The sequence below is a fragment of the Felis catus genome, chromosome D1 (assembly GCF_018350175.1).
Source record: "Felis catus isolate Fca126 chromosome D1, F.catus_Fca126_mat1.0, whole genome shotgun sequence".
NCBI lineage: Eukaryota > Metazoa > Chordata > Mammalia > Carnivora > Felidae > Felis > Felis catus.
The window spans coordinates 100,247,625-100,275,599 of record NC_058377.1 but is presented as its reverse complement, the minus strand read 5'-3'; the positions used below and the strand labels follow the sequence as shown (position 1 = coordinate 100,275,599).

The window sequence follows — 27,975 nt, the reverse complement described above, 5'->3', positions numbered from 1 at the left end:
AAACACATATATGGAAATATGATTTTATTATCAAAGATTATTAATTGAGAAGTCTTAGAAACAATGATACTCTTAGTATACTGATTACATATAGAACAGGGAGACTACAGTGAGAGATGGGGAGGATGTTTATTACATACTATGTCCCCTTAATATGGATTCTATTCTTAGTGTTTATTATTATCTACTATACTTTCAAATATATCTTAAAATGTTGGGGCACCTGGATGGTTTAGTTGTTTAAGTGTCCTACCCATGATTTCAGCTCAGGTCATGATCTTGTGATTCATGAGATAGAGCTCTGTGTAGGGCTTTGCACTGACAGCAAGGAGGCTGTAGGGGGTTCTCTCTCTGTCCCCCCACCTCCACTCTCCTCTCTCTCTCTCTCTCTCTCTCTCTCTCTCTCTCTCTCTCTCTTATAAAATGAATAAACTTTTTTAAGGTAACTATTACATTAAAATCTCGTATGTAATGGAAAGAAATTAAATAGAGAAGAAAGTTTATATGGCAACAAATATTTTAACAATGAAAAGAATATAAATAAAAGACAAGAAACTGAATAGAAATAAAATTAAGAATGAAAATAAGAGTAATAAAAGTAAATGGAGCAACTAATTATGAATTAGCGTAACTCTGTATTTCACTTATGTTTTCATTGCAGATTATTTATTGACTCCAACTGTAAATGCATTTACAGTAAAAAGGACTTCAACACTTGAGAAGACTGGCCCTAATGCTAAGTTACTCCCTTCATGAGGGATGATACACTCACTTACTACTTCATGTGCACATTCTCCTCCACAGCTGCGTTATAGCATTTGTCATCTCAGAATTTCTCAGAGTGTAGATCAGGGGGTTCAGCATGGGGGTTATGACTGTATAAAACACTCAATGATTTGTCAACGGGGAAGGTCTTAGCAGGTCTCACGTACATGAAAATACATGGCACAAAGAAGAAGACCACCACAGTGATGTGGGAACCACAGGTCTGGAGGGCTTTCCGCCTCCCTTCCAGACTAAGGTTCTTTAGAGAGTGCAAGATGACACCATAAGAGATGAGCAAGAGCACAAACACAATTGTGCACATCATCCCTCCGTTGGCCACCACTAACAGGCCAATGACATATGTGTCAGTACAGGCAAGTCTCAGTAAGGGGTACATTTCACAGATGAAATGATCAATGACATTGGGACCACAGAATGGGAGACTATAAATCGTGCTAACTTGAATGGCTGAATGCAGAAAACCTCCAACCCAGGACCCTACCAGCAGCACAACACACACCTCTTGCCTCATGACAACCAAATAACGCAAGGGCTTACAGATGGCCACATAGCGGTCATAAGCCATCACCAGCAGAAGAATGACCTCTGATCCACCGAAAAGGTGCTCTGTAAATAGCTGGGTCATACAAGATTGGAAGGATATGGTATTTTCCCCAAAGAACAAGTCCGAAATCAATCTGGGGGAAATAGTAGAGAAATAAATGACATCCATAAAAGATAAGTTAGCAAGAAACAAGTACATAGGGGAGCCCAGGGTCTTACTGACAGCTATAGTCACCACAATGAGCAGGTTGCCCACCACGGTCAAAATATAGAAGAGCAAGAATATAATAAAAAGGACCTTGTGTTCCTTTCCATCCTATGTGAGGCCCAAGAGGACAAAGTGGGTTACATTGTTTCTGGATGCCATCCAGTCTGCATAGGAGCTGACTTCTCACATTAGAAGCAGGTGATCTACAAAACAAGGTGGGGGGGGGAGCACTTAAATGCATTATAAGATTAATTTTTATTGATTAATTCAATTAAAGAATGTAGAAGGACTACCTGTTTGTGTGGAGTGTTTCATAGATGCTGCAGTTTCCAAGTTGAATAAGCCATGCTTTCATATACTCAGTGATAAATGCATAATAATCACATCAATTTAATAAAAATATTAGGAAAAGGGTTACACAATACAAAGGTCGTGGGTAAGAATATATCAACCAAATAGTAAATGCAATCAGAGAAGTCTTCCCGGAGAAAACAAGGCTTTAGCTGACTTTTAAAGGGAAAATGGAAGGACAAGAAAAGAGAACAAGGGAATTCACGACAAGATGCACAGTTTATAAAGTCACAAAAGTAAAATACTTGAGACCGATTTAAGGTCATTGACATATTCAAATTGAATGGATCAAATTAGGAATGGAAGGTCACTTCCCTGGTTGGATATGCCCCATTTTCCTGACCAATAAATGTGGAAGCATTCCACTATTGTGTCTCTCCCTTAACTTCATATATGCAACATCTCCAACTTTGGACATCTCCAATTGGGTATCAGTTCAGGACTTATAAAACCAATTTTTTACTTTTCAGCAACAAACATAGGTGGTCCCCACCTCATTAAATGGAACCATCTTCCACGTCATTGCTCAGACAAAAAACATCACAGTGCCCTTCTTGTTTTCTTGCTCTTGTATCACATATTGATCTCTTCAACAAATCTTTAACCTCCTTTAAAATATATCACAAATTTGGGGCACCGGTGGGGGGGAGCTCAGTCAGTTAAGCATACAACTTCAGCTCAGGTCATGATCTCACAGTTTGTGAGTTCAAGCCTCACGTAGGGCTCTGTGCTGACAGCTTGGAGCCTGGAGCCTGCTTCAGATTCTGTGTCTCCCACTCTCTCTCTCTCTCTGCCCTCCCCAACGCTCTCTTTCTCTCTCTCTCTCTCTCTCTCTCTCTCTCTCTCTCTCTCTCTGTCTCTCTCTCTCTCTCTCTCTCAATAATAAACATTTAAAAATATATGTATATATCACAAATTTAATCATTTCCCTCCCCTCCCCACTTCTTATGGCCCACCACACTAGCCTTGTCCCTCCCCTTTCATTCTGGCTTCCATCAATTGGCTCTCTTGATGCAACTTAAAAATGATCCTTTTTAAATATGATTCTGGTCTATTACTCCACTGCTCACAATGCCTACAGTGGATTCCAATCACACACTCACAACTTAATGAATCACAGTTCATCTTACAGTAACAGGAATTATAATCCCCATTTCACAGTTAAACAAACTGAGGCTCATCAGATCATCTAATTTATTTTCCCAAGGTCACCCATTTTTAAGTGATAAAATTAGAATTGGAATGAAAGTTTTCTTTATCTCCAAGTGATCTCACTTTTACATAATAAAGATAGTCAACACAATTACAAAAGCTGGTTTCCACTACTTACTGTTAGTCTTATCTTGTGAAGGCAAATCCACAATCTGAAGGAACACTTTTTACTCATTTCCAACCACCTGGATTTCCTGTCATCCAGTTTGACAAGAGAGGACAAAAAGTTGCATTATTACGTGAGGATATATTTTATTTCAATCAACTGTCTATCCATTTTCTCTGTAGAGTCTCCTTCTTATTCAGAAGGTTGTTTTTATTTGCACTGTAGATTACATCCTAGGAATTTCATGGTCTACACAGAAAAACAAAAATTGATCACATTAGGATAATTTATCAAAAAGACAAGGAATTCCTATCCTTATATAAGGAGAGAGCCACCAGCCATTTCCCAAGGAGACCTTCTCAGGTAATTTCTTTCCCACTAATTTCTAAATAGAAAATACCATTCAGTTAGTGAGTCCTTATCATTCTATAGTATTGGTTTGGGCAGAATAGTTGACTTGAAATTTGAGAGACACCCTTGTACTTTTTCTTAAGCAATATTTTAAGCCTAAGAAGGACCTCCTGAAAATTTTATCAGTTCTAGCATCTTCTGCCCCATACAGGCAAAGATAACTGGACATTTCATCCCTTCTGACCACATTCCTCCTTAAGTTATAGGATTGGAAAGTGTCCAAGACTGATTCTTGCTTAATTACATAATTCACTCAGATTTTCACAAAAGTTTGAAAGTACATCTAAACGTAAGATACTACTAGACGAAATCACATAATGAAGGCCTAGAAGATATAACATAGAGGAAAAAAAAAGCTTTAAAACCATTATGAGACCTTTGCCAGTCAAGAATAAAATTTCAGCCGTTATTTCGTTCCAGTAAAGATTAATTTATCATATATTTCCCCACTTGTCATATAATGTTTTTCCTTCACTTTATTTAATACTCAATTAACTCTGCCTAGAAGTGTTGTTACATATTTTAAATATTTATTCATAAATGTTAATGTAATCACTATTCAAGTTTTTTTGTTTAAGTATTTTTCTTATATGGAGCAACTCTTTAATGATAGGAAATGTACTAAGAGTGAGGATCCAGCAATTAACGACGGGGAAAATCATGTATAAGGTCCTGCCTGGATGAAGCCTATATTCTCATAATAAAGTCAGACAGTAAATAAGGGGACAATCTAGTAAGCTAATTACAGTCTTCATCAGTGCTAATAAGAGAGCAAACAGGGTACTCAGAGAGAATTCTACTATGGAGAAGGTGACCAGGGAAGGCCTTTCTTCAAAGTTGATGCTTAAGCTGAGATCCACAGGATAGAAAGTGGCTACCATCAGAAAACTGTTATAGTAAAATTTAGTAAAAATTAGGTAAGCAAAATAACCTCATGTCACTAAAAATGTCACAGGGATTTTTATCCCAGTGCCATGTTGAAAAGGAGGGGTGATCATGGGTACTTTCATCTTGTTCCTGATTGGAAAAGCTTTCAACCTTTCCCTGTTGAGTGTGATGTTACCTGTGGATCAGTCATACGTGGCCTTTCTTATGTTGAGGTACATTCCTTCTACACCCAATTTGTTGGGAGTTTTCTGGTTGTGGTTGTTCTGTTCTGTTTTGTTTTCACAGAAAGACGCTGAATTTCTGTGCTACCAATGACAACCCAGAGAGGGAATTAAGACAATACTTCCATTTACAATAGCTTCAAAGAGAGCAAAGTACTTGAGAATAAACTTAAACAAGGAAGCAAAAGTTTTGTACAATGAAAAACTACAAAATGTTGCTGAAAAATATTCTAGAAGACACAAATAAATGGCATGAACTGATGTGGCTCATGTTATTAATGAACTCATGAGTTATTAATGAACTCATGTGGCTCATGAACTGATGTGGCTCATGTTATTAATACTACCTAAAGTAATCTACATATTGAATGCAATCCCTATCAAAATCCAAAAAAAAAAAAGTTTTTTGTTGAAATAAATAAATCCATCCTAAGATTCTGGTGGAAACTCCATGCAGCCAAGATAACCTTGGGAAACAAACAAACAGTTGAGGACTTCCTGGTTCTAAAACTTATTACAAAGCTACAGTAATCGAAACAGTATGGTGTTGGCATAAAGATGGACACAACAATGGAATAAAATATAGAGCCTATAAATAAACTTTTGTATATGTCTTCAAATGATTGTCAACAGGTGACAAGAACATTCATAGGGAGAGGAGAGGTGGTTTAAAAAAATGGTGCTGTGAAACTGGATATCCACAAAAAAAAAATGAAACTGAACCCTTAATGCACAGCATATACAAAAATTAACTTAAAATGGAACAAAGACCTCAACTACTAGACAGAACTATGAGAGTCTTGGAAGAAAACATGAAAGAAAAATTCATAACTTTAGGTTTGGCAATAATTTCACGGGTAGGACACCAAAACCACAGGCAAGAAAAGAAAAAATGCATAAATTACTTTATCAAATTTAAGAACTTTTATACACCAAAAGACACTATCAACAGATAGTGATATCAAAGGTATCCCACAAAGGAGAGAAAATATCCCACAAAGGAGAGAAAATATTTGCAAATGATATATTTGATAAGGTATTAATATCAACATTATATAAAGAACTACTGCATCTCAAAAAATAAAAGAACTTGATGAAATACGAGCAAAGGGGGGCACCTGGGTGCCTCAGTAGGCTAAGCGTCCAACTCTTGACTAAGGCTCAGGTCATGATATCACAGTTTGTGAGTTCGAGTCTCACATGAGTGGCTGCAAGGACAAAGCCTCTCACACATGCCACCTGAAAGAGGAAGCCATATCCCTGTCACTCATGATGATGTCATAGTACAGGGGTTTGCAGATGGCCACATGGATGCTCAGCAAAGACTTAAATCGTGTATTTCCTGACAGAGATAGTTTTCTTACAGCAAAAGTGCCAGCGCCTGAGAGCGCAGAGCATGCTTGGGATTCTCTCTCTCCTCCTCTCTCTGCCCCTCCCCCACTTGCTCTCTCTCCATCTCAAAGTAAATAAATAAACATTAAAAAAAATTTTTTTAATGAGAAAAGGACTTCAGTAGACATTTCTCCAGAAGAGACGCATGAATGCCCTATAAGCACATGAAAAGATGTGCTTACATTACATTAATCATTTTCCTTAGGAAAGGCACTTCAAAACCATCGTGCAATACCATTTCACATCCAACGGGAGAGCTATTACCAAAAAATGTAATGATAACAACACATGTAAGAAAGTAGAGAAATGGGAACAACCGTGCATTCTGGTGGGAATGTAAAATGATGTAGCTGCTATGGAAAATGTTATGGTAGTTCCTAAAAAATTAAGCAAAAAATTATTATATGATCCACAATTGGGGTATATACACAAAATCATGGAAACCACAGTCTCAGACAGATATTTCTATATCTATATTCATGGCACTATAATTCATAATAGACAGAAAGTAGAAGCAGCCAAGGTGTCTACTGACAGATAAATGTATGAACAGTGTGAGGTTTATGTACACAATGGGTTATTATTCACCCTTAAAAATGAAGGAAATTCTGACACATGCTAACACATACGTTCACTTATTAAGTGAAAAAAGATAGTCACAAAAAGACAATTTAACGTATGATTCCACTTACATATGGTGCTTAAAGTAGCCAAATTCATAGACAGAAAGTAAGTAGAATGGTATCTTCTAAGGCCCAGAGAAAGGGAAATAGAGAATTAATGTTTAATGAGTGTGGAATTTCAATCTGGGAAGATGAAAAAGCTTTGGAGGCAGATGGTGCTTGTGTTTGCATAACCAAGATGAATTAACTTAACTAACTATCATGACAATGTGAATTAACTCAACGCCCCTGAACTATGCACTTACAAATGGCTAAAACTGCAAGTTTGTTATTTGTATTTTACTACAAGTTAAAAACTAAGTGTAAAAACTAAGTTGACTTCATTAAAAGGAGCATGATGTCAACACAAAGCACACCACAATAGCAAGAGAACTCTTTGCTTTACGTACACCTCTTTAGAAAGTAGTATGTCATTCAACAACAAAGCTAGTAAACGAAAATCTCCAGAGCTGTGTCCTGATAATCTGCATTTACAAGAACTCTAATTCGGACAGTACGTTAAACTTTGACAATCAATTAGACATACATAAGTCTAAATACGCTATTTTTACGATGATAAATAATTTCCTGCCTGGACCTTTCCTCACAGTGCCTATATGTGAAAATAAACCTACTTGGGACAAATAGTGTTCATGTGCCTCTGCACCACAGAAAGTATCTTCTTATCTCTTTTCCATCAAAGAGACCAACATTTAATAAAGTTACGGATATCTCTCAGTTACCTTTTTTCCTCCAGAACTTCCTCACGTCATTTTTCACCTCCAAATTTCTGAGTGCACAGGTTTAAGAAGTTTAACAAGGGAGTTACTGTGGTATACAACCCAGCCACAACTTGATCAGTGGAAAAGGTGGTAATTGGGTGCAAATATATAAATATATGGACACAATACTAAGACCACCACAGTGACATGAGGGACACAGGTGGACATGGCTTTGTGTCTCCTCTTGAAGCTATAGGTCTTCAGGGAGCAAGAGTAGTAGAAGATGACCACCTATGAGACCATCAAGAAGAAAATGTTAGCAGGTCAATGAACCCACTGTCGACAGCAACAAAGAGACCAAGGGTACGATTGGGTCCATGCAGACAACTTTCAAAAATGGGTTTAAATCACACACAAATGGTCTATGACATTGGGGCCACACACACACAGCCGCACTGTGAAGAGGACCTGAATGGCTGCTGAGACAAAGTCTCTAGCACATGCCACCTGAAAGAGGAAGCCATATCCCTGTCACTCGTGATGATGTCATGGTGCTGGGGTTTGCAGATGGCCATATGGATGCTCAGCAAAGACATAAGGCATGTACTTCCTCAGAGAGATGGTTTTCTTACAGAAAAGTGCCAGGCAGCATTTCAGGGGTCATGGAGGATTAACAGCAGACTTCTAGAAGGGATAAGTCATACAGGTGGAAAATGGAAGCAGTACCCAATGTTAAATGTCAAGACCCGGTGGGGGATAACAGTTCTTAGCACTCGGAAGAGGTAAATTTCCTTAATCTTCTCTAATTGAATCTTCTTGAAAATCATAACTGACTTTTGTTTTATAACTATGCTATTTTAAACCTGTTTAACTTCATTGTAAACTTATTGTAATGTTAAACTTGTATTATCTTATTTAAATGTAAACTTACTATTTCATTTTAAACTTGATTTGGAAATGTAAATATGCAAAACTAGACATAATTCTGAAAAAGCATATTAAGGAGGTACTGCTGGTCTCATCACATATCAAAATGTGTCATTGTATCAAAGCAACTATATTTCATATCAACTGGGACATGAATAAAGAGATCAATGAAACAGAATTGATTCTTGAATTGGATACAAACATATATGGGGCTTAGGAATATAATATCAGGATTTCAAGTCAATGGGAAAAAGAAAAATATGCAACTATTAAAAAAATCTTAAATTTTAGAAAATCCACTAAAATTCTCTCTTTGCAACTCATAGATCAAAATAAATTCCAAATGCAAAAAAAGTTCTAATGCATGATACATAACCTCAAAAATACTTTAAAAATTAAGGGTTCAAATATAGTTGAAGAATATTTTGGTATGAACAAAGAGTCTTTAAAAAAAATCCTTATTGGATTTAAAAGAAACCATTGGGCACCTGAGTGGCTCAGTCAGTTAAGCATCTGACTTTGGCCCAAGTCATGATCTCACAGCTAGTGAATTTGAGCCCCACACTGTGCTCTGTGCTGACAGCTCAGAGCCTGGAGCCTGCTTCGGATTCTGTGTCTCCCTCTCTCTCTGCCCCTCCCCTGCTCAAGCTCTGTCTCTGTCTCTCTCTCTCACAAATAAGTAAACATTAAAAAAATGTTTTTAAAGAAAACATCATTACACACCAAAAGCGTTCTACAGAGTATACAGAAGTTAAAAACACACCAGTAGTCAGAAAGATAATACTTACATTCACAATAGTAAAAGGGATCCTTTCTTAGAATGTAATCAATAAGAATCAGTATGGAAATGAGCAACAATTGAATGAAATAGGTAAAGGTATTAATAGATGATTCCCAGAAAAAGAAATACCATATTCAATATCTGGAAAGATAAACTAAACAATAAGAAAGATTACAATTTAGTCAGATTGTTCTATGCCACAAATATTCGTCAGCTACAGGTGGTTAAGAATGTGGACTGAAGTACCCTCACAGACGGTGAGCATCAGTGTAGCTACTGGGGCAATCTCTAGGACGGCACTTTGGCGATACCTATGAATATCGACATTTAACTATGTGATCATTGTTTCAAATACATATCTCAACAATTCCACTCCTAAGAACTCATACTTGCACTTATTCACAAGCATACAATTATAACAAACTTCTTTGTCAAAAAAAAAAAGGTTAGTAAAAACATGAACAGGAATGGATATATTTATTTTAGTATATGTTAATAAGTAATGTGCAGTACAAGAAAAACTAAGAGATCTCTATGGACTAGTATGCAATATCTTCAAGATGTTGCAAATGACTTCACGTATACGTGGAATTTAAAAAAAACAAAAACAAAAACAAAAACCAGGAACAAACTCACGCATACAGAGAACAAACTGGCAGTTGCCAGAGTTGAGGGGGATGGAGGGATAGGCAAAATGGGTGAAGGTGATAAAGGGTACAGAGTTTCACTTATAAAATAATTACATCACAAGAATGAAAAGTATAGCATAGGGAACACATCCAATATGTTGTAGCAACTTGTTACGTTAACCAGATGGAAGCTACAATGATCATAATGAGCATTTCTTAGTGTACATGATAGTTCAGTCGCTATGTTGTGTACCCGAAACTAGGATAATATTGTAGGACAATTTTTCAACTGAAAAATCAAAAATAAACAAAACTATCCTAAACTTAAAAGTTTATTGTAAAAAAAGTAAGTTGATAATAAAAACAAATATTTAAATACACAGAGAAAAATTTGCATACATAAATACAAATGATGTTAATACCTCAAGAGGCTTAAGAAACAGATTAAGTGACTTCCTCTGGGGAAAGAGGAATAGAGACCGTGTTGAGAGATGAGTAGGTAATTTATTCACATTTTATCCCATTATGTAAGGTGTTCTCTTTTACTATTCATTATTACCCATTACACATCAATTTTTCTTGTAAAAATAAAAGTGTTACACAAAATATTTTGCAGATAAGGCAACAGAAATTTACTGAACAAGACAGTCTATGCATCATTAACATTATAATTAGCATAATAAAAAGAATTACCTGAAATAACAAGAATATAACTAAAATATTACTAAGTATCAAAAAAATTAAAAAACATAAATTGATTGAAAATTAACCATAAAAATTTACTAAATAATCACGTATTGTTGACACCTTGCTATGAAAGTATTGCACCTTTCTAAATGAAGCAATCTCCAAGGGATAATGGACTATAGATTCTACCAGGGAGGGAAATTGTTATTAAAGCACAATTATCCAGTTCATACTTTAAAAATAATTAAGTTCTTTGAACAAGAGAACTCAGAATCATTTTAAAAAGACATCTTCATTCTTATAAAATGGCATCCAATGTCAAATAATTCTCTTCATGGTGGATAATGCACTTATACACCAACAGATACGACATTTCTCATCCAGAGCTTCTTCATCGCATTTGTCATCTCAGAATTTCTCAGAGTATAGATCAGGGGGTTCAGCATAGGGGTTATAACTGTAAAAAACACACTCACTGATTTGTCAATGGGGAAGGTCTTAGCAGGTCTCACGTACATGAAAATACATGGCACAAAGAAGAAGACCACCACAGTGATGTGGGAACCACAGGTCTGGAGGGCTTTCCGCCTCCCTTCCAGACTAAGGTTCTTTAGAGAGTGCAAGATGACACCGTAAGAGATGAGCAAGAGCACAAACACAATTGTGCACATCATCCCTCCGTTGGCCACCACTAACAGGCCAATGACATATGTGTCAGTACAGGCAAGTCTCAGTAAGGGGTACATTTCACAGATGAAATGATCAATGACATTGGGACCACAGAATGGGAGACTATAAATCGTGCTAACTTGAATGGCTGAATGCAAAAAACCTCCAACCCAGGACCCTACCAGCAGCACAACACACACCTCTTGCCTCATGACAACCAAATAACGCAAGGGCTTACAGATGGCCACATAGCGGTCATAAGCCATCACCAGCAGAAGAATGACCTCTGATCCACCGAAAAGGTGCTCTGTAAATAGCTGGGTCATACAAGATTGGAAGGATATGGTATTTTCCCCAAAGAACAAGTCCGAAATCAATCTGGGGGAAATGCAAGATGAATAAGTGACATCCATAAAGGATAAGTTAGCAAGAAACAAGTACATAGGGGAGCCCAGGGTCTTACTGACAGCTATAGTCACCACAATGAGCAGGTTGCCCACCACCGTCAAAATATAGAAGAGCAAGAATATAACAAACAGAAACTTCTGTTCTTTTCCATCCTGTGTGAGGCCCAGGAGGACAAAGAAAGTTACGTTGTTCTTTGATTCCATCCAGTCTGCATAGGACCTGATTCACATATTAGGTGTAGGTTTCCTAGAAAACAAGGAGGGAAACTTAAATGCATCATAAGATTAATCTTTTATTGATTCATCAATTTAAAAAAAGTAGAAGACTACCTGTTTGTGTGGAGTATTTCACTGGTGCTGTGATTCCCAAGTTAAATAAGCCATGGTTTCCTACACTCTGAAAGAGCATACATAATGATCGCCAATGTAATAAGTGACACACAGTGTAGGAATATATCAATCAAAGAGCAATCAGTGAAGACATCCCAGAAGAAGCAATGCTTTAGCTGAGTTATCTAGAGCAAAAGTGGAAGGACAAAAAAGGAGGACAAGAGAATTCCACGGAAAGGTGCACAGTTCATGTCACAAGACTGAAATACTTGAGAACCATGTAAGGTAACTGGCATATTCAAAGTGAGGGGATCCAATTTGGAATGGAAGGTCACCACCCTAGAGTGTCTCATCCCTCTTTATTAGGGTCTTTGGTTGGATATCCCCCTTTTTCTGACCAATAAATGTGAAAGCATTCCACTCTTATGTCTCCCCTTAATTTTTAAACTTCACATATGCAACATCTCTAACTTTGGACATCTCCAATAGGATATCAATTCTGTACTTATAAAATTAAATTTTTCATTTTTCACCATAAGTCCAGTGTTCCACAATTCATTAAATGTCATTGCTCAGACAAGAAATATCACAGTGCCTTTATGTCTTCCTTATCTTCATGTCACATGTTGATACCTTTAGCAAATACTATTAACGCCCTTTAAAACATATCACAAATTTGATCATTTCCTTTCCCTCCCCACTTCTCCTGACCCACTCCACTGGTCTCCTGCCACATCCCTCCCCTTGTACTCTGGCCTCCATCAGTACATTCTGCTCATGCAGCCCAATTAATCCTTTTTAAATCTGATTCTTATCTATCACTCCTCTGCTCACAATGTCTACAGTGGATTCCAATCACACACTCACAACTCAATGAATCACAGTTCATGTGACCATAAGATGAGCTATAATTCCCAGTTCACAGGTGAACAAACTGAGGCTCAGATCACCTAGTTAATTTTCCCAAGGTCAGCCATTTTTAAATGATTAAACCAGAATCGGAATCAAAGTTTGCTTCATCTAAAGATGATCTCACTTAAGGGGCGCCTGGGTGGCGCAGTCGGTTGAGCGTCCGACTTCAGCCAGGTCACGATCTCGCGGTCTGGGAGTTCGAGCCCCGTGTCAGGCTCTGGGCTGATGGCTCAGAGCCTGGAGCCTGTTTCGATTCTGTGTCTCCCTCTCTCTCTGCCCCTCCCCTGTTCATGCTCTGTCTCTCTCTGTCCCAAAAATAAATAAACGTTGAAAAAAAAAAATTTTAAAGATGATCTCACTTTTACATAATAAAGAGAGTCACACAATTGCAAAGGCTGGTTTCCAGGACTTACTTTTAGTCTTAACTTGTGAAAGCAGGTCTACAATCTGAAGGAACGCTTTCTACTCATTCCCAGCAACCTGGATTTCTTCTGTCATCCAGTTTGACAAGAGAGGGCAAAAGCTGCCTTATTACTTGAGGATATATTTTATTTCATTCGGCTGTCTATCCGTTTTCTCCATAAGGTCTCCTGGTTATTCAGAAGGTTGCTTTTAGATTTTAGATCACTTCCTAGGAATTCCATGGTCCACAGAGAAAACAAAAATTTATCACATTAGGATAATATATCAAAAAGGTAGTGAGCTAACTATCCTTACATAAGAAAAATAGCCACCAGCCATCTCCCATTTTTCTCAAGCAACTTCTTTGCCTCTAATTTCTAAATAGAAAAATACCATTCAACAGCTTAGTCATCCTCACTCTATAGTGTCGGTTTGGTCAGATTGGCCGACTTGATATTTTAAAGAGACATGCTTGGGCTTCTCCTTAGGTAATGCTTTAAGCCTAACAAAAACGTCCTCAAAAATGTGGATCAGTTGTTAAGAGCATAGCCTCTTCTTCCCCATACAGGCAAATATCACTGGACATTTTATTCCTTCTAACCACACTCCTCATTAAGTCCTACAATTGGAAAGCTGCCAACACTGATTCTTGCTTAATTAAATTCACTGGGAATTTCCACCAAAACTTAAAAAAATACCTATATAAAGATACTATTAGGCCAAATCACATAATGAGGGTCAGAAAGATGTGACACAAACAAAACAAAACAAAACAGCTTTAAAACCATTGTAAGACTACTGCCAGTCAAGAATAAAATTTCAAGCCAGTCATTTTGTTTTAGGAAAGATTAACTTATCATATATTTCCCCACTTGCCATAGCAAGTTTTTCTTTCCATTAATATTCAACTTATGCTGCCTTGAAGTGTGGTTAGATGCTGTATTTATTTACAGATTTAGACATAACAACTATTTATTCAATTAGTAATTTTTTTTTCAAGTTGGACCTCCTATTTATTGCTAGGAGCCATGCTGTAAGTGAGGACAAAGCAATTAATGAAATACGGGAAAGAATCATGCAACAGGTCCTTCCTGCTTGGACCTTACATTCTCATAGCAGAGTCAGGAAGTGAATAAGGGGACAATTTAGTAAGCTAATTAAAGTCTTCATCAGTGCTAATAAGAGACCAAACAGGGTACTCAGGGAGAATTCTACTATGGAGAAGGTGACCAGGGGAAGGCCTTTGTTCAAATTGAATGATTGATCTGAGATCCACAGGATAGAAAATGGCTACCATCAGAAAAATTGTTACAAGCAGTAAAATTAAGAAACATTACAAGCAATCTGTTCTCACTTTACTGATGGCATGACCTATAAGTAGAAATGCTGACAATTTCACAGATATTTTTATTCCAGTGCTATTTTGAAAAGGAGACGTGAGCATGGGCACTCTGATCTTCTTTTTTTTTTTTTTAACGTTTATTTATTTTTGAGACAGAGAGAGACAGAGCATGAACAGGGGAGGGGCAGAGACAGAGGGAGACACAGAATGTGAAGCAGGCTCCAGGCTCTGAGCCATCAGCCCAGAGCCCAACATGGGGCTCGAACTCATGGACCGCGAGATCGTGACCTGAGTTGAAGTCAGACGCTTAACCGACTGAGCCACCCAAGCGCCCCTGATCTTCTTGATTGTAGTGGGAAAGCTTTCAACCTTGCCCTGGTGAGTGTGATGTTACCGTGGATTGCTCATATATGGCCTCAATTATGTTGAGGTACATTCCTTCTCTCTTTTTTTTTTAAGTTTATTTATTTATTTTGAGAGAGACAGAGGGGTGGGAGAGTCAGAGGGAGAGACAGAAGCCCAAACAGGCTCCACACTGTCAGTGCACAGCATGACGTGGGTCTGGAGCCCACAAACTGTGACAACGTAACCTAAACCAAGATCAAGAGTCAGACACTTAATGGACTGAGCCACCCAGATGCCCCAAGGTACATCCCTTCCATATACAACTTGTTGAGATGCTTATTTTATCATGAAAGATAATGAATATCTGTGCTACCAATGAGCAACCCACAGAGGATTAAGGAAACAATTCCTTTTAGCGCAGCATCAAAAAGAACAAAGTACTTAAGAATAACTTAAACAAGGAAGTAAAAGTCTTTATACGGAAAACTAAAAAATGTTGCTGAAAGCTATTCTAGAAGACACAAATAAATGGAAGAGTTTCATGAACTGATACAGTTCATATTAAGATGTCCATCCTAAAATCCAGGTGGAAACTCAAGGCACTCCAAGCAGCCAGAATAACCTTGGAGAACAAACAAACAAACAAACAAACAAACAAACGGTTGGAGGACTTCCTGGCTCTAAAACTTACTACAAAGCTACAACAAACAAAACAGAATGATATTGGCATAAATAGGGACATAACAATGGAAGAAAATACAGAACCTGGAGAGAGACCTTTGCATATGTGATCAAATGATTTTCAACAGGTGACAAGAACATTCTTGGGGAGAGGACAGGTGGTTCAAAACATGGTGTGGTGAAACTGGATATCCACATGCAAAAGAATGAAACAGAACCCTTCATGTACACCATTTACAAAAATTGACTCAAAAGGGATCAAAGACCTCAACTGTCAGCTAGAACTATGAAACTCTTATAAGAAAACATGACAAAAAAGTTCATAACTTTGGATTTGGCATTGATTATTTGGGTACAACATGAAACCACAGGAAAGAAAAGAAAAAACACAGAAATTACTTGATCAAATTTAAGAAATTTTGTACATCACAGGACACTATCAACAGAGAGATAAGGCATCCCACAAACAACAGACAATATTTTCAAAAGATATAGTTGATGATGTGTTAATATCCAGAATATATAACAAATTTCTACATCTCATTAACACAGAAAAACACCATTGTGATAAAAAATGGGCAAAGGACTCTAAAAAATGGGCAAAGGACTCTATGAAATTAGAAGACAACCACAAGAAAAATTTGGTCAGCCCTCAAACACATGGAAGTTAAAGAAAATCGTACTAAAGAATGAATAGTTACCTCAAAAATTAAAGAAGAAATAAAAAATATATGGAAGCAAGTGAAAATGAAAACATGAAAGCCCAAAACTTTTGGGATTAGCAAAGGCAGTCTTAAGAGGGAAGTATACTGCAATCTAGGCCTTTCTCAAGAAGCAAGAGAGGTCCCAAATACACAACCTAATGTTACACCTAAAGGAGCTAAAAAGGGAACAGCAGATAATCCTAAAGCCAGCAGAAGGGAAATAATAAAGAGCAGAGCAGAAATAAATGATATACTAACAACACCCCCCCCCCCCCCGCGGTAGAACAGATCAATGAAAATAGGACCTGGTTCTTTGAAAGAATTAATAAAACTGATAAGCCCTTAGCCAGACTTTCAAAAGAAAAGAGAAAGTACCCCCCAGAAATAAAGTCATGAATGAAAGAGGAGAGATCACAACCAACACTTCAGAAATATAAACAATTATAAAAGAATATTATGAAAAATCATATGCCAACAAAGTCAGCAATCTGGAAGAAAAGGATAAATTCCTAGAAACATATAAACTACCAAAACTGAAACAGGAAGAAATAGAAAATTTGAACAAACCAATAACTGGCAAAGAAATGGAAACAGTATCGAAAAAATCTCCCAACAACAACAAAAAAATCCAGGGCTAGGTAGCTTGCCAGAAAAATTCTACCAGACATTTAATTTTTTTTAAATGTTTGTTCATTGTTGAAAGACAGAGACAGAGCATAAGCAGGGGTGGGGCAGAGAGAGAGGGAGACACAGAATCTGAAGCAGGCTCCAGGCTCTGAGCTGTCAGCAGAGAGTCTGATGTGGGACTTGAACTCATGAACTCTGAGATCATGACCTTGTGGGACCCAAGGAATTTAACAAAAATCCCCTACCCCTGGACAAGCAGAGCAAGACTAACTCCATTTTGTGCTACACCCACCATCTCGTGTATAACCCCCACATGACCTACTTATTGCTTAAGACACTCCCCCACCCTAGTCAAGCCGCTGAGCACACCCTTACTGGAAACCGGCTCAAATAGGAATGCGGAACCCCTAACCACCAAAGAATGTAAACCCCGCCTTTTGCCCGCCAAACTTGGGCGCCAATTCTGACCAGAGTGATAGGCTAGTTCAAACAGTTACTATAGGGTAAGCTGTAGTTCAATTGGCTACCTGCATGTGGACTGACATGACTATGCAACTTTCTGTGTGTGTTACAATCTCATTGGCCACTGGCCCCTATAAAACTGCTACACCTTTTAACCTAGGCGTCCAAGTCCCTGCTCCGCTGTGTCGGGTATACTTGGGCCCAAGCTCGAGCTTGCAAACAAACCCTTTTGAGTTTGCATCGGTATCGGCTCCTTGGTGGTCTCTTGATTCGAAATTGGGGGCATTACACACCTGAGCTGAAGTTGGATGCTTAAACTACTGAGCCACCCAAGTGCCCTCTACCAGACATTTAAAGAACTTAATATCTATTCTCAAATTGTTCCTTAAAAGAGAAATGGAAGGCAAACTTACAAACTCATTTTACGAGGCCAGCATTACCTTGAATCTAAAACCAGACAAAGACCCCACTGAAGAGAATGATAGGGCAATATCCCTGATGAACATGAATACAAAAAATCTCAACAAGCAAATAGAAACCAACAGTACATTAAAGGAATTATTCATCACAATCAAGTGGGATTTATTCCTGGGCTGCAAGGGTGGTTTGCAAATCAATGAATGCAATACACCATATTAATAAAAGAAATGGTAAGAACCATATGATCTTGTCGATAGATGCAGAAAAAAAAATTGACAAAATACAGCATCCATTCTTGATAAAAACCCTCAACAATGTAGGGATAGATGGAACATAGCTCCCAATAAAGGCCATAAACAATAGACCCATAGCTTATATCATCCTTAATGGGGAAAAACTGAGAGCCTCTAAGGTCGTGAACAAGCGATTTCCACCCTCACCACTGTTATTTAGCATAGTAATGGAAGTCCTAGCCTCAGCAATCAGATAGCAAAAAGGAAATAAAAGGCATCCAAATTGACAAGGAAGAAGTCAAGCCTTCACTATTCCCAGATGACATGATACTCTCTATAAACCTGAAAGACTCCACCAAACAATTGCCAGAACTGATACATGAATTCAGCAAAGTTGCAGGATACAAAATCAACGTATAGAAATCTGATGCTTTTCTATTTATTAATAATGAAGCAGCAGAAAGAGAGAAATTAAGGAATCCATCCCATTTACAATTGCACCAAAACCCACAACTTACCTAAGAATAAATGTAAACAAAGAGGAGAAAGATGTCTACTCTGAAAATTATAACAATACCAATACTGATGCAAGTAATTGAATAGAAAGAAATGGAAAAAAAATTTCCATGCTCATGGATTGGAAGAACAAATACTGTTAAAAATGTCCATACTACCAGGGGCACCTGGGTGGCTCAGTGAGTTAAGCATCCGACTTCAGCTCAGGTCATGATCTCACAGTTCGTGAGTTGGAGCCCTGTGTCAGGCTCTGTGCTGACAGCTTGGAGCTTGGAGCCTGCTTCAGATTCTGTGCCTCCCTCTCTCTGCATCTCTACCCAACTTGTGTGCACTCTCTCTCTCTCTCTCTTTCTCTCTCCCTCTCTCGCAAAAATAAAGAAACGTTTAAAAATATATTTAAAAATGTCCATACTACCCAAAGCAATATGTGGATTTAATGCAATCCCTATCAAATACCACCAGCATTTTTCACAAAGCTAGAACAAACAATCCTAAAATCTGTATGGCACCACAAAAGACACCAAATAGCCAAAGCAATCTTGAAAATGAAGAAAGCTGGAGGCATCACAATTCCAGACTTCAAGTTGTATTACAAAGCTGTAGTGATCAAGACAGTATGGTACTAGCTCAAAAACAGGCATGTAGATCAATGGGACAAAATAGAAAATCCAGAAATGGACCCACAACTATATGGTCAACTAATCTTCAACAAAACAAATTGAAAATGGAAAAGATGGAAAAAGTCCTCTTCAACAGAGTGTTGGGGAAACTGGACAACAACATGCAGAAGGATGAAATTGGACCACTTTCTTACACCATGTACAAAAATAAATTCAAAATGGATGAAAGACCTAAGTGTGAGACAGGAAACGATCAAAATCCTAGAGGGGAACACAGGCAGTAACCTCTTTGACCTCGACCATACCATGTCTTCTTACTGACATGTCACTGCTGGCAAGGGAAACAAAAGCAAGATGAACTATTGGGTCTTCATCAAGATAAAAAGCTTCTGCACAGCAAAAGAAACCATCAACAAAACTAAAATCCAACTTAAAGAATTGAGAAGGTATTTGAAATGACATATCTGATAAAGGGTTAGTATCTAAAATTTATAAGGAAATTATCAATCTCAACATCCCCTGAATAATCCAGTTAAGAAATGGGCAGTGAGATGTGAATAGACATTTCTCCAAAGACTTCTAGATGGCTAGCAGATGCATGAACAGGTGTTCAACATCACTCATCATCAGGGAAATACAAATGAAAGCCATGATGAGATACCACCTCACACCTGTCAGAATGGCTAACATTAGCAACACAAGAAACAACAGATGTTGGTAAGGATGCAGAAATATACTGCTGGTGGGAATGCAAACTGGTGCAACCACTCTGGGAAACAGTATGGAGGTTTCTCAAAAAATTAAAAGCAGAACTACCCTATGACCCAGGAATTGCACTACTAGGTGTTTACCCAAAGGATATAAAAATAGTGATGCAAATGGGCACGTGCATCCTGATGTTTATAGAAGCATTACCAACAATAGCCAAATTGTGGGAAAAGCCCAAACATCCATTGACTGATGAATCGATAAAGAAGATTGGCATATACAATGGAATATTACTCAGCCATGAAAAATAATAAAATCTTGCCATTTACAACAATGTGGTTGGAGAGAGAGTATATTATGCTAAGTGAAATAAGTCAGAAAGACAATACCATATGATTTCACTGATGTGGAATTTAAGAAGCAAAACAGGTGAACATAGGGGAAGGGAAAAAAAGTAAGGGAGGCAAACCATAAGAAACTCTTAACTATAGAGAACAGACTGAAGGTTGCTGGTGGGGAGATGGTCGGGGAATGGATTAAATGGTGATGGGCATTAAGAGGGCCACTTGTGATGAGCATTGGGTGTTGTATGTAAAGGATGAATCACTAAATTCTACACTTGAAACTAAGATTACCTTATATGTTTACTAAAATTTAAATAAAAACTTAAATAAATAAATGAAAAATTAAAAAAATAAGAAAGTTGAGGGGCACTTGGGTGGCTTAGTCAGTTGAGCGTCCGACTTCGGCTCTGGTCAGGATCTCACAGTCTATAGGTTTGAGCCCCACATTGGACTTTGTGCTGGAACCTGGCTTTGAGCCTGGAACCTGCTTCAGATTTTGTGTCTCCCTCTCTCTCTGCCCCTCCCCTGCTCATGCTCTCTTTCTCCCTCAAAAATAAATAAACATAAAAAAAATGAAAAAAAAGAAAGTTGAATTTACATAAGAAAAACAGTCCACCAAAGAAGGAACAAATTAAATAAAATGAAATGTTTTATTTATCATTAAAAAATAAATAAATTTAAACTTCCAAGAAGTTGCAAACATAATATAGAATTCTCACATAGCTTTCACCAGTAGCACAATAAATTAGATGCTCAGTAAACATACTAAAATGTAAGATAAAAATCATTTACTAGAATGAAATTTTAAAAAATTCTCTTATTGGGGAGGCAAACCATAAGAGACTCTTAAATACAGAGAAGAAAATGAGGGTTGTTGGAGGGTAAATGTGTGGGGGACAGGTTATGGGTGGTGGGCATTAAGGAGGGCACTTTTCCAGATGAACACTGGGTGTCATATGTAAGAGATGAATCACTGGGTTCTACTCCTGAAGTGAAGACTACACTCTATGTTAACTAACCTGAATTTAAAAAAAAATCTCAAAAAATTGGGTATAGAAGGAATGTAACTCAACATAATAAAGGCCATATATGACAGATCCACAGCTAATATGACACTCGAGTCAAGGTTGAAAGCTTTCCCACTACTATCCGGCACAATACGAGAGTGCCCACACTTACCACTCCTTTTCAAAAGGGCACTGAAATAAAAATTCCTGTGTAACTTTTTAGCATTTTCTACATATAGGGCATGCCATCAGTGAAGTGAGAACAGATTGCTTAATTTTACTACCTGTAACAATTTTTCTGATGGTAGCCACTGTCTATCCTGTGGAAGAAAAGCCTTCCCTGGTTATCTTCTCCATAGGAGAATTCTCCCTGAGTACCCTGTTTGCTGTCTTATTAGCACTGATGAAGACTGTAATTAACGCACTAAATTGTTCCCTTATATACTGCCTCTCTCTACCATGAGAATATAAGGTCCGTGCAGGACCATGCAGGAAGGACTATTTGCATAATTTTTTCCTATTTCATAAATTGCTGTATTCTCACTCGCAGCACAGTTTCTGGCAGTAAATAAGCCCTCCAAATTAAAAAAAAAATTGTAGTTGAATAAAGAGTTATTATGTTGAAATCTGCAAAAAAATAAAATGCCCAACCGTACAAGGCAGCATAAATTGAGTATTAATAAAAGGGAAGAGAAACTCGCTATGGGAAGTGGAGAAATACATGAAAAATAATCTTCCTAAAACAAAATGACTGGGCTGAAATTTTCTTCTTAACTGGCAGTAGTCTTACAATGGCTCTGAAGCTATTTTTTTTTATGTCACATATTTCTGACACTAATTATGTGATTTGGCCTAATAGTATCTTTACATAGATATTTTTGAAAAATTTTGTGAAAATTCCCAGTGAATTTATAAGCAAGAATTGGTCCTGGACATTTTCCAAATGTAGGACTTAATGAAGAATGTGGTTAGAAGGGATAAAATGTCCAGTGATATTTGCCTGTATGGGGAAGAAGAGGCTATGCTCTTAACAACTGATACACATTTTTAGGAGGTTTCTGTTGGGCTTAAAGCATTACCTAAGGAGAAGCCCAATGATGTCTCTTAAAGTATCAAGTCTGCTAATCTGACCAAACCAATAGAATGAGGATGCCTAAGCCATTGAATGGTATTTTTCTATTTAGAAATTAGTAGGAAAGAAGTTACTTGAGAAAAATCTCCCTGGGAGATGGCTGGTGGCTATTTTCCTTATGTAAGGATAGGAGTTAATCTTGTCTTTTTGATATATTATCCTAATGTGGTAACTGTTTGTTTTCTGCATGGACCATGGAATTGCTAGGAAGTCATCTACGGTATTAATAAAAGCAACCTTCTGAATAACCAGGAGAAACTCTGGCGAAAATGGATAGACAGTCGAATGAAAAAAAAATATGTCCTCAAGCAATAATGCAGCCTTTGCCCTCTTGCCAAACTGGATGACAGAGTCAAATGTGTTCCTTCAGATTGTGGACATGCCTCTGTAAGGTAAAACTAACAGTAAATAGTGGAAACCAGCCTTTGCAACTGTGTAACTATCTTTATTATGTAAAAGTGAGATCACTTTGAGAGAAAGCAAACTTTGATTCCAATTCTAGTTTTATCATTTAAAAATGGTTGACCTTGGGAAAATTAATTAGATGTTCTGAGCCTCAGTTTGTTCAGCTGTGAAATGAGGATTATAATTCCCTTTACTGTAAGATGAACTGTGATTCATTAAGTTCTGAGTGTGTGATTGGAAGCAACTGTAGGCATTGTGAGCAGTGGAGTGATAGATCAGAATCATATTTAAAAAGAATCCATTTTAAGTTTCATCAGGAGAACAAATTGATGGAGACCAGAATGAAAGAGGAGGGACGTGGTAGGAGGCTAGTGCAGTGGGCCAGAGGAAGTGGGGAGGGGAGGGGAATGATTAAATTTGTGATAAATTTTAAAGGGGATAAATATCATTTGTTAAAGGTATTAATATGTGACATGACCGCAAGACAGCATGAAGGACACTGTGATTATTTCTTGTCTGAGCAATGATGTGGAAGGCGGTACCATTTAATGATGTGGGAAGCATCTATGTTTATTGTGCAAAAAAAAAAAATTAGTTTTATAAGTCCTAATTGATATCCAGTGGAGATTTCTGAAGTTGGAGATGTTGCATATATGAAGTTTAACAATTAAGGGAGAGACACAATAGTGGAATGCTTCCCCATTTATTGATCAGGGAAAGGAGGCGTATCCAACCAAAGATCCTAATAAAGAGGTCTCAGTGGGGGGAGAGACAACCTAGGGAAGTGACCTTCTGTTCCTAATTTGATCTACTCACTTTGAATATGTCAGTTACCTTAAATGGGTCTCAAGTATTTCACCTTTGGGACTTTATAAACTGTGCATCTTTCCATGAAATTCCCTTTCCCTCTTCTCTTGTTCTTCCACTCTTCCTTTAAAACTCAGGTGAAGCATTGTTTCCTTTGGGAAACTTTTTTGATTCCCATTTGGTAGATATATTCCTACCCTGGACATTTCGTGTTCTGTATTTTTATAATGGCACCTATTATATTGGTGATTATTATGTATGATATCACTGAGTGTAGGAAACCGTGGCTTATTCAACTTGAAATCCTAATGTCTATGACACGTGCCACACATGTGAGACAAATAGGTACTCCTTCTACATTCTTTTAATTGAATGAATCAATAATCTTATAATGCATTTATCTTCCTTGTTTTGTAGATCAGCTGCTTCTAATATGAGAAGCCAGCTTCTATGCAGACTAGATGGAACCAAGGAGCAATGTCACTTATTTTATCCTCTTGGGTCTCACACAGGATCCAAAGGAACAGAAGGTCCTTTTGGTTGTGTTCTCACTCTTCTATATTTTCACTGTGGTGGGCAACCTCCTCATTTTGGCGACTGTAACTGTCAGTAAGACCCTGAACTCACCTATGTACTTGTTTCTTGCTAACTTACCTTTTATGGATGTCATTTACTCCTCTTCTATTTCCCTCAGATTGATTTCAGATTTGATATGTGGGGAAAATACCAGGTCATTTCAACACTGTATGACCCAGCTGTTTACAGAGCAGCTTTTTGGTGGATCAGAGATCATTCTTCTCTTGGTGATGTTTATGACCTCTATGTGGCCATGTGTAAACCCCTGCATTATTTGTGTATCATGAGGCAAAGGGTGTGTGTTGTGCTGCTGGTAGGGTCCTGGGTTGGAGGTTTTCTGCATTCAGTAATTCAAGTTAGCACTATTTATGGGCTCCCATTCTGTGGTCCCAATTCACTGATCATTTTTTGTGTGACATGTACCCCTTACTGAAACTGGTCTGTACTGACGCCCATATCATTGGCCTGTTAGTGGTGGGCGATGAAGGACTGATCTGCACAATTGCGTTTGTGCTCTTGCTCATCTCTTATGGTGTCATCTTGCACTCTCTAAAGAACCTTAGTCCGGAAGGGAGGCGGAAAGCCCTCCAGACCTGTGGTTCCCACATCACTGTGGTGGTCTTCTTCTTTGTGCCATGTATTTTCATGTACGTGAGACCTGCTAAGACCTTCCCCATTGACAAATCAGTGAGTGTGTTTTATACAGTCTTACCCCCATGCTGAACCCCCTGATCTACACTCTGAGAAATTCTGAGATGACGAATGCTATGAGGAAGCTCTGGAGGAAAAATGTCACATCAAGTAGTAAAGGAGTGCATTTTCTACCATGAAGAGAATTACTGGACATTGGCCTGCATTTTCTCAGAATGCAAAAGACTCCTTAAAATGATCCTGACTTTGTGTCAAGTTTTAATTATAAAGAACGAACTGGATGATTGTGCTTTAATAACAGCTTCCCTTCCAATAGAATGTAAGGTCGATAATACCTTGTGGATCAGTTCATTTAGAAAAGTGTAATTCCTTTACATAAAAGGAGTCAACATTCCAAAGGCAAGGGAATTAAAAGCAAAAATAAAGTATTGGGAGCTCATCAAGATAAAAAGTTTCTGCACAGCGAAGGAAACAATCAGCAAACCTAGGCAACTGACAGAATGGGAGAGGATATTTGCAAATGACTTATCAGATAAAGTGTTAGTATCCAAAATCTATAAGGAACTTAACAAACTCAACACCCAAAAAACAAATAATACAGTGAAGAAATGGGCAAAAGACATGAATAGACACTTCTCCAAGGAAGACATCCAGATGGCCAACCGACACATGAAAAAATGCTCCACATCACTCATCATCAGGGAAAGACAAATCAAAACCACAATGAGATACCACTTTACACCTGTCAGAATGGCGAACATTAACAATTCAGGCAACAACAGATGTTGGCCAGGATGCGGAGAAAGAGGATCTCTTATGCATTATTGGTGGCAATGCCAGCTGGTGCAGCCACTCTGGAAAACAGTATGGAGGTTCCTCAAAAAATTAAAAATAGAACTACCCTTTGACCCAGCAATTACACTACTAGGCATTTATCCACAGGATACAGGTGTGCTGTTTCGAAGGGACACATGCACCCCCATGTTTACAGCAGCACTGTCAACAACAGCCAAAGTATGGAAGGAGCCCAAATGTCCATCAATGGATGAACAGATAAAGAAGATGTGGTGTTTATATATACAATGGAGTATTCCTCAGCAATCAAAAAGATTGAAATCTTGCCATTTGCAACTACGTGGATGGAACTGGAGGGTATTATGCTAAGTGAAATCAGTCAGTCAGAGAAAGACAAAAATCATATGACTTCACTCATATGAGGACTTGAGACAAAATAGATGAACATAAGGGAAGGGAAACAAAAATAATATAAAAACAGGTGGGACAAAACAGAAGAGACTCATAAATATGGAAAACAAATTGAGGGTTGCTAGAGGGGTCGTGGAAGGGGGAGGGGTTAAATGGGTAAGGGGCATTAAGGAACCTACTCCTGAAATCATTGTTGTACTATATGCTAACTCATTTGGATGTAAATTTAAAAAACAAAAAATAAAATAAAAAAAGGCCACTGATGGAATGGGAAAAGATATTTGCAAATGACATATCGGATAAAGGGCTAGTATCCAAAATCTATAAAGAGCTCACCAAACTCCACACCTGAAAAACAAATAATCCAGTGAAGAAATGGGCAGAAGACATGAATAAATACTTTTCTAAAGAAGACATTCAGATGGCCAACAGGCACATGAAAAGATGCTCAACGTCACTCCTCATCAGGGAAATACAAATCAAAACCACACTCAGATACCACCTCACATCGGTCAGAGTGGCTAAAATGATCAAATCAGGAGACTATAGATGGTGGTGAGGATGTGGAGAACCGGGAACCCTCTTGCACTGTTGGTGGGAATGCAAACTGGTGCAGCCGCTCTGGAAAACAGTGTGGAGGTTCCTCAAAAAATTAAAAATAGACCTACCCTATGACCCAGCAATAGCACTGCTAGGAATTTACCCAGGGATACAGGAGTGCTGATGCATAGGGGCACTTGTACCCCAATGTTTATAGCAGCACTTTCAACAATAGCCAAATTATGGAAAGAGCCTAAATGCCCATCAACTGACAAATGGATAAAGAAGATGTGGTTTATATATACAATGGGATACTACTTGGCAATGAGAAACAATGAAATATGGCCCTTTGTAGTAACGTGGATGGAACTGGAGAGTGTTATGCTAAGTGAAATAAGTCAGGCAGAGAAAGACATGGATACCGTATGTTTTCACTCATATGTGGATCCTGAGAAACTCAACAGGAGACCGGGGGGAGGAGAAGGAGGAAAAAAAGTTACAGAGAGAGACGGAGGCAAAACATAAGAGACTCTTAAATACTGCGAACAAACTGAGAGTTAATGAGGGGTGGTGAGGGGAAAGTGGGTGATGGGCATTGAGGAGGGCACCTGTTGGGATGAGCACTGGGTGTTGTATGGAAACCAATTTGACAATAAATTTCATATTTAAAAAAAGGAGTCAACAATAGGTAATGAATTAATGAAGAAATTTTTAAATGATTACACTTTTTTATCAACATGTTTTTTTCCTGATACTTAGTATTATTTTTAGTTAGATTCTTATCATTTAAGGAAATTCTTTTTATTTTACTATTTATAATATTTAATGATGTATAGATGGTCTTGCTAAGTAAATATCTGTGGCCGTTTATGTAAAACACTTTGACATTTGTTTTTATAAGAAAAATTGATGTGTAATGGATAGTAATAAATAATTATATAGAAAACCTTATATAATGGAATAAAATGAGAATAAATTACCTACTCATCTCTCAGCATCGTCTCTAGTCCTCCTCCTCAGAGGGCGTCATTTAATCTGTTTCTTAAGACTCCTGTGATAATAACGACATTTGTATTCAAGTATATGTAATGTGAATTTTTCTCTGTGTATTTAACTTTTGCTCCTATTATACAACTTCTTTCTTTAAAATAAACTTTTAATTTTTTTTTTCAACGTTTATTTATTTTTGGGACAGAGAGAGACAGAGCATGAACGGGGGAGGGGCAGAGAGAGAGGGAGACACAGAATCGGAAGCAGGCTCCAGGCTCTGAGCCATCCGCCCAGAGCCTGACGCGGGGCTCAAACTCCCAGAACGCGAGATCGTGACCTGGCTGAAGTCGGACGCCTAACCGACTGCGCCACCCAGGCGCCCCTAAAATAAACTTTTAAGTTTAGGATAGTTT

The 27,975-nt window shown here is 37.9% G+C and overlaps 2 protein-coding genes and 1 pseudogene across 3 annotated transcripts; 1 reads left to right on the top strand and 2 right to left on the bottom strand.

The window, feature by feature from the left end:
• Nucleotides 1–754: 754 nt before the first annotated feature.
• LOC101089142 (olfactory receptor 4A47-like) lies at nt 755–1,431 on the bottom strand. The gene has a single exon (XM_045038144.1). It carries the CDS (start codon nt 1,409–1,411, stop codon nt 827–829), a length of 585 nt encoding a protein of 194 aa, XP_044894079.1. The 5' UTR covers nt 1,412–1,431; the 3' UTR covers nt 755–826.
• A 9,200-nt stretch (nt 1,432–10,631) lies between these two features.
• On the bottom strand, nt 10,632–13,715 carry LOC123380286 (olfactory receptor 4A47-like). Of its 2 annotated transcripts, XM_045038142.1 has the most exons (3): nt 13,258–13,715; nt 11,933–11,999; nt 10,632–11,849 (listed from the first exon to the last, which is right to left on the bottom strand). In XM_045038142.1, the coding sequence occupies exon 3, from the start codon at nt 11,804–11,806 to the stop codon at nt 10,877–10,879; it is 930 nt and encodes a 309-aa protein (XP_044894077.1). In that variant the 5' UTR covers nt 11,807–11,849; nt 11,933–11,999; nt 13,258–13,715; the 3' UTR covers nt 10,632–10,876. The 2 variants fall into 2 exon arrangements, with proteins under 2 accessions (XP_044894077.1, XP_044894078.1); XM_045038143.1 differs by lacking the exon at nt 13,258–13,715 and having other exon boundaries at nt 11,933–12,078.
• Nucleotides 13,716–24,060: 10,345 nt separating this feature from the next.
• On the top strand, nt 24,061–25,005 carry LOC101088614 (annotated as a pseudogene).
• Nucleotides 25,006–27,975: the final 2,970 nt, after the last annotated feature.

Excerpts from the sequence above, each read along its gene's own strand:
- LOC101089142 (XM_045038144.1), bottom strand. The coding sequence starts at position 1,411 with ATGACCCAGCTATTTACAGAGCACCTTTTCGGTGGATCAGAGGTCATT.
- LOC123380286 (XM_045038142.1), bottom strand. The coding sequence starts at position 11,806 with ATGGAATCAAAGAACAACGTAACTTTCTTTGTCCTCCTGGGCCTCACA.